Source organism: Ruditapes philippinarum, unplaced genomic scaffold (assembly GCF_026571515.1).
Source record: "Ruditapes philippinarum isolate M1 unplaced genomic scaffold, ASM2657151v2 ctg2104_1_1_1_1, whole genome shotgun sequence".
In the NCBI taxonomy this organism is placed as follows: Eukaryota; Metazoa; Mollusca; class Bivalvia; order Venerida; family Veneridae; genus Ruditapes; species Ruditapes philippinarum.
Genome location: NW_026860666.1, coordinates 27875 through 42535, shown reverse-complemented (window position 1 = coordinate 42535; position 14661 = coordinate 27875). Strand labels below are relative to the sequence as shown.

The 14661-nt window shown below is 33.4% G+C and overlaps 1 protein-coding gene across 1 annotated transcript in view; it reads right to left on the bottom strand.

Moving 5' to 3' along the window:
- LOC132712975 (uncharacterized) overlaps positions 1-14661 on the bottom strand; it is a 30097-nt gene that overhangs the window by 9265 nt on the left and 6171 nt on the right. Inside the window, 11 exon segments of the mRNA XM_060695417.1 lie at positions 459-589; positions 1808-1904; positions 2688-2896; positions 3945-4094; positions 4636-4761; positions 5167-5248; positions 6699-6871; positions 7477-7651; positions 8745-8783; positions 8786-8861; positions 8863-8916. Coding sequence (XP_060551400.1) covers positions 459-589; positions 1808-1904; positions 2688-2896; positions 3945-4094; positions 4636-4761; positions 5167-5248; positions 6699-6871; positions 7477-7651; positions 8745-8783; positions 8786-8861; positions 8863-8916 — 1312 coding nt within the window.

The window sequence follows — 14661 nt, the reverse complement described above, 5'->3', positions numbered from 1 at the left end:
CTATTATATAAAAAATATAATAATATAGATAGATACGTTTCTTGATATGTTTCTGCTGGTACATACATAAAAACATACATATAAATAGAAAGTTTATGTTAAAATATGTGAACAGAAAAAGGGTTGTATTAAAATTGCCATCGATATTACTTAGCGCTATTATTTTTACTGTTTTACTTTAAAATTATTTTAGGAGAGTTTTGTTGTTTCTATATACAAATGTATAATATGAATCCTTTTTTTATTTCCACAAATTATTGAATAAAGAACAACTTATTTTTTTCCTGACATTTTGGTCTTCAATGAACATATCAACGTGATGCGTTATAAGAATTGTAAGAGATAAGAAAAATAAGAACAATAACAACGGGTGACAACTCTTTATTATTTACTTTTAATAATTATGACAGTCTTTTTATATTGCCTTATGTATAAATACTATATTTTATAAAAATTACCCATGGATACTCCCATTTATCTGGTACAGAAAGAATATCTCTGTTAAATAAATGTTTCCAGTCTCGGTTACGTCCCCATTTCTTTCTTGTTTCTGGTGGCAGAGGTTGAGTCTCGTCTCCATTAAGCCATTCTATAATAATAATAATAATTATATTCATCATCTTCATCATCATAATAATCATCATAGAAATAATGATTATGATAATGATGATGGTGGTAGTGATGATGATGATGATTATGATGTTGATGATGATGATGATGATGATAAAGATGATGATGATTATGGTTATGGTAGTGGTAGTTATGATAATGATGATGATGATGATGGTGAAAAACCGAACATTCTAAACAGTAAGAATGTTGAAAAGAAAGGGCATTGTCAAAGGCAATTTGTTTTGGGATAAAACAACGTGCGAAAATGACGTTTTTAGAATCGAGACATTGACGTTAAAAACCGTTACATTCAATCAAATTTGAGTTCTTGTAACCTCTCAAAAGGGTTTTTATCCCGAAGCAAAGTGCGTATGGGCATTGTTACCATGAATCGAACAAAATACCAATTGGGAAACATTGAATGGTAACTTGAAATTATAAGGAATGGTGAAATTTTATAACCGTTTCTTAATCATTGGTCTCAGATATATGATTCTTGATCCTAATTATCGTCCTTATTTTGATCAAGTTATTATTAAACTAGCTTTGTATACGAAAATGTAAATGTAGTCATCCCCCAAAAAGAGCAATTTTGTTAAAATATTTAAAAAATTAAATTAAACAAATCATTTCTGATTTTTAAAAAAGATTACTGTAAATTTCATACATAATAGAAAAAGTTATAATTATTTGATCCAAATCCAAAATATTTTCTTACGGCCCAGATGCTGTAAATCATAGAATAAATAGAAATTATAGAATTTATTGGAAAACTTTAGTTCCATTAATTACTCTCTACAGATGGACACGTTTCCTTTAGAACTTATATTGAGCTATGAATTAATAATGTTCATTGATTTATTGGCACAATATGTCTTAGAAATGACTTATTTTTTACTTTTTAAAAAAGGTCGAACATCAATTTTATCACGTTTTATGACATAATAGTTTTAGAGCATGTTAGATGCTTGTAACCTTAAAAAAGTAGCGACGAATGTGAAATAATTTGTCATAAAAGAAGCATTATGTAAACATAGTAGAATTTTGACCTGAAGATGGTTTAGATACTAGTAATTGGCCAATGAGCAACTTATTGTAAAGTTTTGAAGTATACCACAAATATAAACTTTTTGAGGAAAAAAAATTCTGAGGCATTATGGGCTTTTAATATGACAAAATCGTTATAATTTCGAACCTTTTTGTATGTAGTAATAGAACTGTTTCGTCCACAATAGGCCAGCATACGCCTGTCTCGCTATCAACCGTTCTTGTTTACCCCTGCTTGGAATTACCTTAGAAATAAATATCATATGAGCCGCGTCATGACAAAACCAACATTATGGGTTTGCGACCAGCATGGATCCAGACCAGACTGCGCATCCGCGCAGTCTGATCAGGATCCATGCTGTTCGCTATCAGTTTCTCTACTTGTAATAGGGTTTGTAAGCGAACAGCATGGATCCTGATCAGACTGTGTGGATGCGCAGGCTGGTCTGGATCAATGCTGGTCGCAAACCCATTATGTTGGTTTTGTCGTGACGCGGCTCATATTTTATTATGAATAAGCATACTCATCTGATAAAGTAATCAGTAAAATGTCATATGAACAGTTACAATCAAGAGCGTTTGGTAAACACAAGTGCCCACGGCCCACATTCTTACCCGTAACAAATCATAATAGGTTTGCCCATCCACTCAGTTATGGAAGAACAATAAATAAATAAATGTATAGCTTGACAGAGTCATAACCTTTTGCTATTGAGAAAAATGAAAATTGGCATGTCTTTGCTAGTGGATGAAGTTGGAAAACATTTAACTTGACAAAAAGTTTATCAGGCAAAAAAACTTGAACTCAGAGATCACAAACTGCACCGACACTAAAAGGGCCACTTGAGTGAGGTATGTTCCTTCCAAATTTGAGACGTTGGTAAAAAGGCTGCAGCATAAAATAAAGTGTAAGCAATCTAATGTTACCATATGTGACCTTGACCTTATGTGGTACCAACACAGGACCATTTCTTTCAAGAGAGCATACACATTAGGTATATTATTAAATAAAGATTGCCCAAACTAACCTCATCATAAAACAAGTCTGCCTCCACAATTCTTTGCTCAAATACTCGGTCGAACCAGTTTGGTGCAAATGTCTGTTGTTGTGGTGGTGACTCACCACTTTGATACAGCCTCACTTTGATGACAGCCTCCTCTCCAGGTTCAAGGTCAAGGACGTAATGGCCGGCACATTTTGTTCCGAAGTTTTTAGGATTTACTTTTTCTTTCATACCTTCACAAGAAAGTGTCATTGTCAATCAGAATTTCAGAGAAACACACAAAACAAACAAGAGCACCGCTAAGCGGAGCATTATATGCCCTAAAGTGTTTTGTTTTTATAGTAAGGATGAAGCATACGTAAGACATGGGAATTAAATAAAGTATTACCTCCCTCAAATAGCAATCCTCCTATGAAGTTGAATATTGTGGGCCAAATGGAACTAAAGTTATGCTCCGGAAACTGTTTTAAGTTTAAAGGTGGTAGTGACCTTGACCTTTGACCTTGTGACCCCAAAATCAATAAGGGTCTTCTACCCAATGAAGTTTGAATATTGTGGGCCAAATGGAACTTAAGGTATGCTCCGGAAACTGTTTTCAGTTTTAAGTTAATAGTGACCTTGACCTTTGACCTTGTGACCCCAAAATCAATAGGGGTCTTCTACTTTGTTTGTTTGTTTTTTATGTTTCATTTAACGCCTTTTTCCAACAGTATTTCAGTCATATAGGCGGGTAGTTTCCTAACCATTGTTCCTGGAAAGTTACACCAGTACTAGACTACCTTCCTCCGCGCTCAACTACAAAAAAACTCTCCCGGGGATCGAACCCATGCCAGAGAGGTAACTGGATTAGAAGTCATCGACTCTAACCCCTCGACCACGGAGACGGGTCTTCTACACAGAATGGACAATCATCATATGAAGTTTGAATATTGTGGGCCAAATGGAACTTAATTAAGTTATGCTCCGGAAACCAAATTGCTAACGAACGGACAGACAGACGAACGGACGGATGGACGCCAGGGGTTATAACATAATATGCCCGAAATTCTTTCCGGCATATAAAAATGAAACGAGCATAACTATGGGTAAAGAAAATTATTATTTAAACAGTGAATATTGGGAGTTAAAAAAATAAAATAGAAAAAGCATCAACAGAAATTTCTTAAAATTAAGTAGTCATTGTCACTATTATCATTTCCAAGAAATTAAGAGTGTAACACAAAAATAACAACCAAACAAAAAAGCAAAAAAACAAGTAAAAAGCCCACAATTTTTACAAACCATTTATAACATAGTCATGAAATGCATCCTTCTGATATTTTGATCTATTTTTAACTCCATACAATTTCATGTAGTTCGTCTCATTGTCTGTAAACAGTAATGGTACCTCTTCTCCTTTAGGGTGTGGTCCATATTCCATACGAAATATCCCTGTAAAAATTGAAGATAAAATCACAGTAAAAGTACTCATTCAGAAAAAAATAGTCCCTCGCTTTCAAATTGTAATCGATGTTCATTTGCAGGGAAAATGAGAGATCGTTGGCAAAATGAAAACATTATACATGTATAAAAATCGAGTGAAATGTGTTATTCTTCGGTCTCGTGACACAGACGACATTTATGGATCAGCCGTTTTGTATTTATATACAGTCTTTCAATACTTCCAGTTGTTTAATTTAATATCTTTATCTCAGAACTGCATTTACATAAAGTTAATGTGGTAATAAAAAACATATGTGAATATTTTATACGCTAGTGCTAATTCCTATTAGGGTTCACTTTTATCATAGCAAATGCCGCTGAAGGTTTGAATCTCGTCGGAAGTTTGAATACCTTTCCGTGAAACTATTACGCTGGCACGCCTGTGCAAACACGTGCTGCTAATCCTGTGTTCAACTGTCTTTTTCCATCAGTAAAGCTAGGAAGTATATCTGTAAATTGACAATCCTTAAACCAAATAAAAAGAAATTACCTTCATCATAACCGTTGACAGTATGCCCACCAAGATTGAACAAATTATCTGTACCCCTGTGTACCGGTTCTAATTCTTCAACGTATCTGTCCATACTGTTTAATCTTGCTCTCTGTTGGGACTCTCCTTCAATGTTTTACAGATTTTTTTTTATTGTAACATTACAAAAGTTATCTATGAAAAAAACGTAAATTAAAAAACATAGTGAAATGCTTTTTTATTCTTGAAATTCTATTTTATTCGATCTTCCACATCATGATTAAAACACTTACAATATTTAAACAGAGTATTACTATATAAGAGCAGTGTCACGACAAAACCAACATAGTGGGTTTGCGACCAGCATGGATCGAGACCAGCCTGTGCATCCGCGCAGTCTGATCAGAATCAATGCTGTTCGCTATCAGTTTCACTACGTGTAATATGGTTTGTAAGCGAACAGCATTGATCCTGATCAGACTGCGCAGATGCATGCTGGTCGAAAACGCACTATGTTGGTTTTGTCGTGACGCGGCTCAATTATATATATACCTAATGTAGGATGTTCACATCTCACCATGCCTGCGGGATCTTTATTTAAATGTTGTACCATTGGTTTAACTTCAACTGAATTCTGAAAGAAAAATAATATATTTTTAAAACAATTAACGAAAATATAAAAAAAAGAAATAAAAATGATCTTCATATAACAGTCAACACGATATTTTAAGACAATCTTACAGAAGAAATAAAAAAGGTTATGTTACGCTTTCATGAAATTACTACAGTAAAACCTAGGCATACCAACCATCATGGAGGACAAAGATTTTTGGTCGTGGATCGAGTGAGTTGGTGAGTGGATTGTTTTAGACAGGTATAAATTTATTGTGAAGCCTTACTTTGAGTATTATTGATACTGTTGTCGCAAGGAGGTGATTTCTCTTGAGAGGGCCACTCTCCAGAGGATGAACTATATTTCTATGAAACACCTAAAACCCTATCACCCACGGAGTAAGGGCTGTTTTGCAATTGACACATATTTAAGGCGATACCTATAATATTTCTTTATTTGTTCAGTTTCTGTAATCATTCTTTACAGATTCATAAAAAATTATCATCAGTATGGGTGTATTGATGGGGATATGCTTATTAATGGTGATATGCAATGTTTTTACAATATTTCACTCACTTTATCATCAAAGTCTATCGTTATTGAAAACTTTCATATAGGAGAAGAAGATATATTGTTGTAGACATTACGTCATTAAGTATTCACGACAAACGAACAAACTCAATTCATAATTTATGATAATCTTGCTATTAGGCTAATGGACACGTTTGTTTTTCAGACTCGACATGTCAAAGTCTTATATATTACCATGACAGATATTTTTAACAGTATAGTTAATTAAAAAGGTGACTTGTAGTTAATGACTTTACTTTCCTTCTTTCGCGGGTTTCGGAATAACGGCACGAGACAGAGGGACTTAATTAGTCTATAAGAAATGTAAATGAGGAGAACATTATTTCATCTCAGTGATTGAATACTCCTGGATCCGAAAATGTCCTGCCAAACAAATTAGAAAGCTGTCGTTAAATGACCATTTTATACACTCTGCAAAATGACCTCCTACCGTAATAGTCAGTAAGGCAAAATAATGCAGACACAATAAACACAAGCTTTTTATGATGACGATTTTTTACAATTTTTTTTCTCAGTGACACCGACCAAAATTTTTATAGCTTGGCAAAGTTCGTTTATTTTCGTATAAAATTTACAAAATGTAAGTACATGTATTTGAAAATCAATGAATGAAAAAGATTTAATGTTGATATCAACGTATTTTTGATTTAATTAAGACATGAAAAATGCCGGTAAATACCATATTTTCACGAGCTATGACAAGTCTTAAATCATAATTCAAATAATTATCAACTGAAAAAAATAGCACACGTTTATGTGCTGACAGAATTATCAAAAAGAAAAAAAATTAAAGATTTTTTTTGACATCTGGCATTTATGAAGCATGCGAAAACAGCCGAATATGTACGGAAACACCCGATCTAGCACGGACATTACTTACGTCACAATCGTCTCCCCAGTCCCAGCTATTTCTGTACCACAGTGTTGGGAGAACATGTATGGTGGCCCGGTCGGGACCTCTGTTTATTATAGTAAATCGTCCAAGAATATCATTCGGAGTTCCTTTACAATATTCAGCCACTACATCAAAGTAACGGCTTTCGTTAAATACGCCTGAAATAAACAGGGGGTTATTATAATTAGGGGGTTTAACAGAAGAACAGTTATGAAAAATAAGTTCCAAGAAACTTGCTACATTTTTTTATTGTTTTATCATATAAACATATAAACTTCAATCAATTTTAATCATATATACAATATCAGCGCTATTGTCCTTCAGCAGACAAGACTAGAAATGTAAGAGATTGTAAATTTTCAAAGAATACAAGACAAGATTTATTGTAAAGAAAAAACCTACATGTATAAATAATCATTATAATTCTATATTTTTTTGAAATTCTGAGAAAAAACAGGACCCAACCTTTAATTCATGAACTACCAATAATTCTAATTCAAGTTCTTAAAGGCCCATTATGCCTAAAATAATACCATTTTTATTTTTTATAAACTTTTATGTTTTGGTGTTGTTGTTTTTGGTTACAGTTTCCAAATGAAAGTCTCATTTGCCATATAGAGCAACTATAAAATATATTTCTGAAGTATAATGTGCCTTTAAGAAAACTGAACTTTCTCAAAACCAAAAGTAAACAAATCGACTGATTTTAGGCAGGCTTATTTCTTTCAACAAGTTTTCAAATCATGTTAGAATGACAACCGACCTGTATCTAACAATTCATATTCCGGATCATGGACAGATCTTCTGGCATTTTCTCTCTCTATTTCAGCATACGGGAATTCTTTCTGTGGATATTTATAGAGTGCCTTCATGTATGAATGTGTTGGTGTGTTGTCCAGGTAATAATACAATTCTTTAACATCTTCTCCGTGATTTCCCTGACAAAATAAAATAAAATATGTCTTAATTTTAACTAATATTCCGGGGTGATGCGTCTCCCTACAGTCTTTCTTCATACACAGTTAACTATATATAAATTACAATTAACAAACAATTTGCTCTCTGCCGTGAGAACTCACTTGTTCCAAAATTGTTCAAACAAAAATCATTCCCAAAAGCATTCCTGGTGTCAAAGACACCGGAACTCTCGGTGTACATGTGCATCTCAGTTTTACCGGTTATACAAGGTGAATCCGAATTCATCGCAGATTTTTTATTCATAACGAAAAGACTATAAAATATTGCCTAGGTGAATTGGCCTAGATATAAGTTAAATTTTAGTCCTTGCGTCTTACTTTTGAATATAAACATCGTTGCAGTCGGTTCCAATTAATTCTAAAACACTTATTACCAGTGTAAAATGCTTGATACCAGCTAGACGAGATAACAAATCACCCATACATTATCAATCGGTAATAAACTATACTTAAGGTAATGTTCCTTCTCCTACAGCTAGGGTAATTCGTGACAAAATGGCTGTTCACATATGATGCGGCAAGAAAGTGACAACCTAAATTGGTCATTCCCACCAACTTTGCGGGGAAAATACGAAAGTTAATAAAATACAGACATTCTGTTTACTACTTAAATTGATACCATATAGGAACGTTTATACTAGAAATATTTGTTTTGGTTATATTTTTTTTTCAGATAAAAATACAAGCCAAATTATGAAAAATATATCTTTATGTCATTTCATAAGAACAAATTGCATCATTGTAATTTCATAAAAACGCAAATAGGATATGCAAGATAAATTTTCCGAACAAATTCTATCTACAGTGCTCGGATTCATGTTAAAGTACTTATTTATGAGGAAATGTGAGAGAGCTTATTAACCTATCATAGAGAAACAAACACAAATTCTTGAAATAAACAGATATCTTACACGGCCTTCGTGGTCAATTCCCACGCATCAAAACTGCAAAACACCTTTCACACATTTCCTAAACAATCACGTAGGTATCAAAAGAAAGAACATTTCAAAATGAAAAGTTCAAAGGTAAAACTCATTATATAGATAAAAAATACCTGATGTCCATTAAGTCCATATAGCCTCCTCTTTAAGTATTGGAATCTTTTGTGTTCCAGAGCGCTAGTGCCATACATAAAACGACACTGTCATCTGTAATGCCCATAAGTCCATTTCACCCACCTGTATGCACGTGACCTGCGCCATATCGTGCGTGAAGTGGACTCCCAACTGGAATTATAAATTAAGAAAGGGATTATTAAAAGGCACTCACTGAGGTCGAAAAGCCCGAGAAAGATAAAATATAAATATCTTAAGTAAATTAACTGAAATCACTTCTAATGGAACGATTAGCAAATTTGTGATAAAGAAATATACCCAGTAAAAATTATTTCCAGTTCAATCATGCCCTTTAATGTACATATATTCTACGATAAGAAACACAAAATCTAAAAGCTCACAGAACAAAATCAAATCATTTTATATATAGCAGACGTATAAACAATCTTATAGCATAGCTACGTATTTTCGCTTAAATATCAAGCTATGCTGTAAAGACTGTTTGTCGTCCGTCAGTTCGACATTAAATTATTGTTTCTCCAGTCGCACTTTTTATCGTTCGTTTCTCATTTCTTCGATTCGCTTCCCAGTTTATAAGGTGTTTTTGATGTTGTTTTGTTGTCGTTACTTGTTACCGCCACCATTACAGTAATATTCTGACTAAGCTAAAGATTACTTTTAAATTCAGACAAAGATTCTTTTCTACTGTTGTTATCTATGGTTGCAATTCACCATTTTTTTCACGCAATTATCAGAAAAAAGATCCACACACAACAGCATAAAATTGTGTCATTTAAAGTTAAGTAAATTCTGCTTTCAATAGTGGAAATTATGAAACGTAGAGTACATAATGACCTTGGGAACACGAAAAAATATGCATACATACAGTGACACCAAAAATGTATGTTAATTATGGAGATACACTAATAAATTTGTATGTGTTACGTAGTAATTAATATCTATTACATAATAACAGTAGTCTTAGGATAAATGAGAGCTTTATATCATTAAATAATACAGATGTGAAAAACAATCGAAGGGGATACTCTGGATTTTCTTCTTCTTTTTTTCCTCTATATATATTATACATATAAAAATGTATGTATAGAAATGTATAGAAAAGGAAAATATCAAAACAGTCGTGAGAACGCCTTTATAAATTGTGTGCAGCGAATTTCGGTTTAAAATACTAACTTAGTGTCATTTTTGTTTTGCTTAAAAGGGTTTGAATTTCTAAAATAATATGTACAATGTATAAGGACATCTTTATTTCACTTTTTCCATTTCTTTTAAATTTTTTCTAGTGTACAATGACAATTTGTTATGAATTTTGGACTCTGAATATGGAAATGAGCTATGATGGAGTACATAAAAGGTTTTCCTATATATAACCTGGTAAACTAAAGGCACACATTTAAAAGATAGGATATAACCTCGACATGTCAGGTATACAATTTATCTGGCAATCTACTGTTGTATATGTATAAAAATATATAAACTAACACGTCTAAATTGTATAAAATTCGCCTGTCAGTGAACATCTCTACAACGGCTTTAACCTGAACGTTATGTTAAATTTTATTTAACAGATGTTTACATAAAGCATCATTACATGTTTAAATGACAAACTTGTCAATAAATACATGTAAAATCAGAAGAAAACAAGATAGACATTGTCCGAGCCATCATCCTCTGTGACAGTTCTGCACAGTAAGAAAATAAGTTATAGATCTACATGTCACCTGTTCAAATATATGATGTTCTTTTAGCGTGTAGATTAAGCAAGAGGTATTCAATAAGTAATAGAAAGAGCACCGAAACACGAGGCTATCTGATTTGTACGAGGGGGCGTAGCCCCCGAGTATAAATCAGATTGCCGAGTGTTTTGGTGTTCTTTCTCTTTTGTATCATAGTCAAACATAAAAACACGTTCCCTGTTTTCACAATTTTAAACCCCGGGAAAAAGTAACCAATGATCGAGCATCTGAATATGATATTTCTGCCGCTTTCCCTTTCTCTGCCGTCACAATATGTAAACCCCAGCAAAAATGAGCCAATCAACGGGCATGATCTGGAGTGCGGGTAACTGATACCTGCACTCCAGTTACCGCACTGTGCATGTATATGTATACGATTTAACTCTGACACTTTTTCAACAGAAAGGTCCCCAAACTAAGATACAATTGTTGCTTGTATCATAGTTTGGGTACCTTTCTGTTGAAAAAGTGTCAGAGTTAAATCGTATACATATACATGAACAGTGCGGTAACTGGAGTGCGGGTATCAGTTACCCGCACTCCAGATAATGCCCGTGGATTGGTTCATTTTTGCCGGGGTTTACATATTGTGACGGCAGAGAAAGGGAAAGGGGCAGAACTATCATATTCAAATGCTCGTTCATTGGTTATTTTTTTCTGGGGTTTCATACTATGACAACAGGGAACGTGTTGTCATGTTTGACTATGATACAAAAGAGAAAGAACACCAAAACACTCGGCAATCTGATTTATACTCGGGGGCTACGCCCCCTCGTACAAATCAGATAGCCTCGTGTTTCGGTGCTCTTTCTATTACCTATCGTTCCTTTATCGCGGGAGGATATGACTTTTTTATCATTAAGAATAGTTCTGCGTATAATTTTGATTAACTGTAGCAATGACGTGAAGTTTTGCAGAGATTCTGCCTCGTTTAGATTCTTACACTATGATTTTTCAACTACTTTGCCAAATATGTGAAAAAAAACAACGACATTTGAATGATATTTTATATTCGTGCGTTTAATGGTCGACGTCAGATAGCAGAAGTATCACAGTCTTGAAATGGGAACACGCTTTTCATACAAATGTAAACTGATCGACGTAATGACGTCATATGACGGCAAGCAAACGTTCTGTGTCCGCTCTATCGTCACCTTGTCTAAAGATGGAAGTGTGTATATTATGATACGCAAACAGACCTGTTGGCTGCATAACTGTCGTGATCTTTATTGTCAGTAACATGTAAGTTGATCTATAAACATGAATAAATGCCAGCACAAGTTTACAACATTTGTCTCAACCCATTCTGTGTGCTAAACCATGCAATCAAGAGAGAAACTTTTCACTAATTCCCTTGTTTGACTCGGTGTACTTTGCCTACACATACAAATACATTGTTCATCAAATATTTATATTTATGACATTGGCCAAGAAACGATATCAAATATTTGTAACGTCACAAAAAAGTAGGTCTATGTTAAGTAGACAGATAACTAATAAAGACATATGTATGACATATATTACACATATATTAAATATCTAAAACATGATGAATGTTCAACGATTTCATTTTATGTATCATAAGCTAAAACAAGAGCTGTCGGTAGGACAGCAACGTTCGACTATTATTAGTGCTTGATAGTAAAAACAATGCTTGATACAATTACCTCCTCCTGTTTACAGGTTGGGGTAATGATGGTGAACAAGTGTACAAAAGTAATGATGGTGAACAAGTGTACAAAGTTCAAAGCCATATGTCAATGGACTTTGAAAATATTTGAACTATTACAAAAATTTAACATAAATTCTAAGTCGAAAAAGGGGCATAATTCTGTCAAAATGCTTGATACAGTTACCTCCTCCTGTCTACAGGTTGGGGTAATGATGGTGAACAAGTGTGCAAAATTTCAAAGCCATATTTCAATGGACTTTGAAAATATTTGAACTATTACAAAAACTTTAACATAAATTCTAAGTAGAAAAGGGGGCATTATTCTGTCAAAATGCTTGATACAGTTACCTCCTCCTGTCTACAGGTTGGGGTAATGATGGTGAACAAGTGTGCAAAGTTTCAAAGCCATATGTCAATGGACTTTGAAAATATTTGAACTATTACAAAAACTTTAACATAAGTGGTTACGCCGACGCAGACGCCGACACTGACGCCGACGCCGACGCTCGGGTGACTACAATAGCTCTTCTTATTCTTATCGAATAGTCGAGCTAAAAAGTGTCACTGAAGTTGGTATTTTATCAAGTGAAGGAAAAAAAATAAAACGTCAGATAATTGTGATGAATTCTTGACACTGCTTCTTTTGGTGGAGACAAATTTATCGTAAAATTGTGGTGATATATCTTTACATTGAGCTGCAGTACTCTTTTATACTCGTCTGATAGCTGACTAATTTGACTTATACGTCGGCATTTCTGAATCCAATTAAAGAACCAAACACCTTCAATTTAATTTCAATTTAATACAAATATCAACGCAATGAAAATCATCAATTTAATATTTGTTGTACTTTTTCATCATCCACTCTAAAATCACAGCCGTTTCCATGACAAATTTCAATATTTTGCGACAAACTTATGGAAACAACGAATATTGATCAACTTAGTAACGAGAAACCATTTCACATCACATGACTTTATTGTCTACGTTACAGGTTTAATGTTATCTCAGGGGACTGATGAGTGATTATTATTTTATGTGATTCTCACGACATAGATCATACCCTATATACTGTCTAGACATTTCACTGTCCGTTAACAATAATGTCTGGAAGTACGAACTAAACTTAAAGTGGTACACATAGAGATTGAGAAAAAAAAATTATATTCATACTACATTGAATTTCACTCTACATACGGAATAAAATTCGAAGATTTTTTAAAGCCATTCACAGGAAAAAAATGTGCTTAATATACAAAACTACATTATCAATGAGTACAATGATGAAGAGACTGATGTTATATTAGTAAATAATAACTTCTGTCTAGGAATTGTTCTGGTGTATATACATGACAGTATAAATAATTTAATTTCTGGCTGCAGTAGCAGATCAGAACGTCCACTGTTCAGAAAGGGGAAAGCTGAATATGAATATACATTTACTTTCGTAGACTTTAAAACGTAACAATAGTTAAACGAAATAAATGAGGCCGAGTTGTTGAAAATGAATGAATTTATTTAGAATTAACGTCATTGCTAGAGTTGATGTAATTGTAAGCAGAACTATTCATTAAGTCATAATTATCTCTCAGCAAAAAACAGTTACGACAACAATGTGTCAATGAACACCATTTATTACAACGGAATATAAAAACAAAAACATTAACTCTATCAATGACGTTATTTCTAAATACATTCATAAACATATTAAATATTTCAAGAGAATCAGATTCAATCTCTAGAAAAATTATTAAGATCTTAAGAAAAGTAAAAAGATTCAATATTTAAATAAGTTTTTACATGTTATGTGCGATTAATGACTGATTTTGCAGTATCAATCACTATAATTCTACTGCATTACTAACACAGAAAAAGGTATTAATGTATATTTTGACCTCTTATTACCTCTTATTTTTGGTATTTGACGTGGCTTGTTAGTGCCGTTTGCAAATACATTTTCAAAATTTTCATGAAAATTAGCATGAATCTGGAGGCATGCTGCTTTAACAATAATTACAGTTTTTTAAATATCAGAATTGCAGTCCGGCCAAATATACTTATGGTTTAAGTATTGCATTTATCTTTGGACAAAATCTGTACATCGAATTCCGGTGCCCCATACTACAGGGATTCGTACTGACGAGAGTCTGACCAAGAACACCCCCCCCCCCACACACACACACACTTAAGCTTTAGACGTCAAAATACTTTGACTATTAGAACTAGTACAGCATCTCTCAAAATAATTAGATCATTTCTCAAAACATTACCGTAGTACTTATGCAATAAAATCTGAGAAACTGCAGGTATTTTTACAGGTAAGATAATAAGTTTTTGTACCATATGTTGTATTGTCTCAGCTCTAACATTTCATGTCAGCGACCATATATCATGAAAACCCAGTCTATGCTTGTTTCTTTTTTTTGTTTGGTTTTATGGTGCACCAACATAATTTATGCCATGTGGCACTGAACAGGAAAGATGATT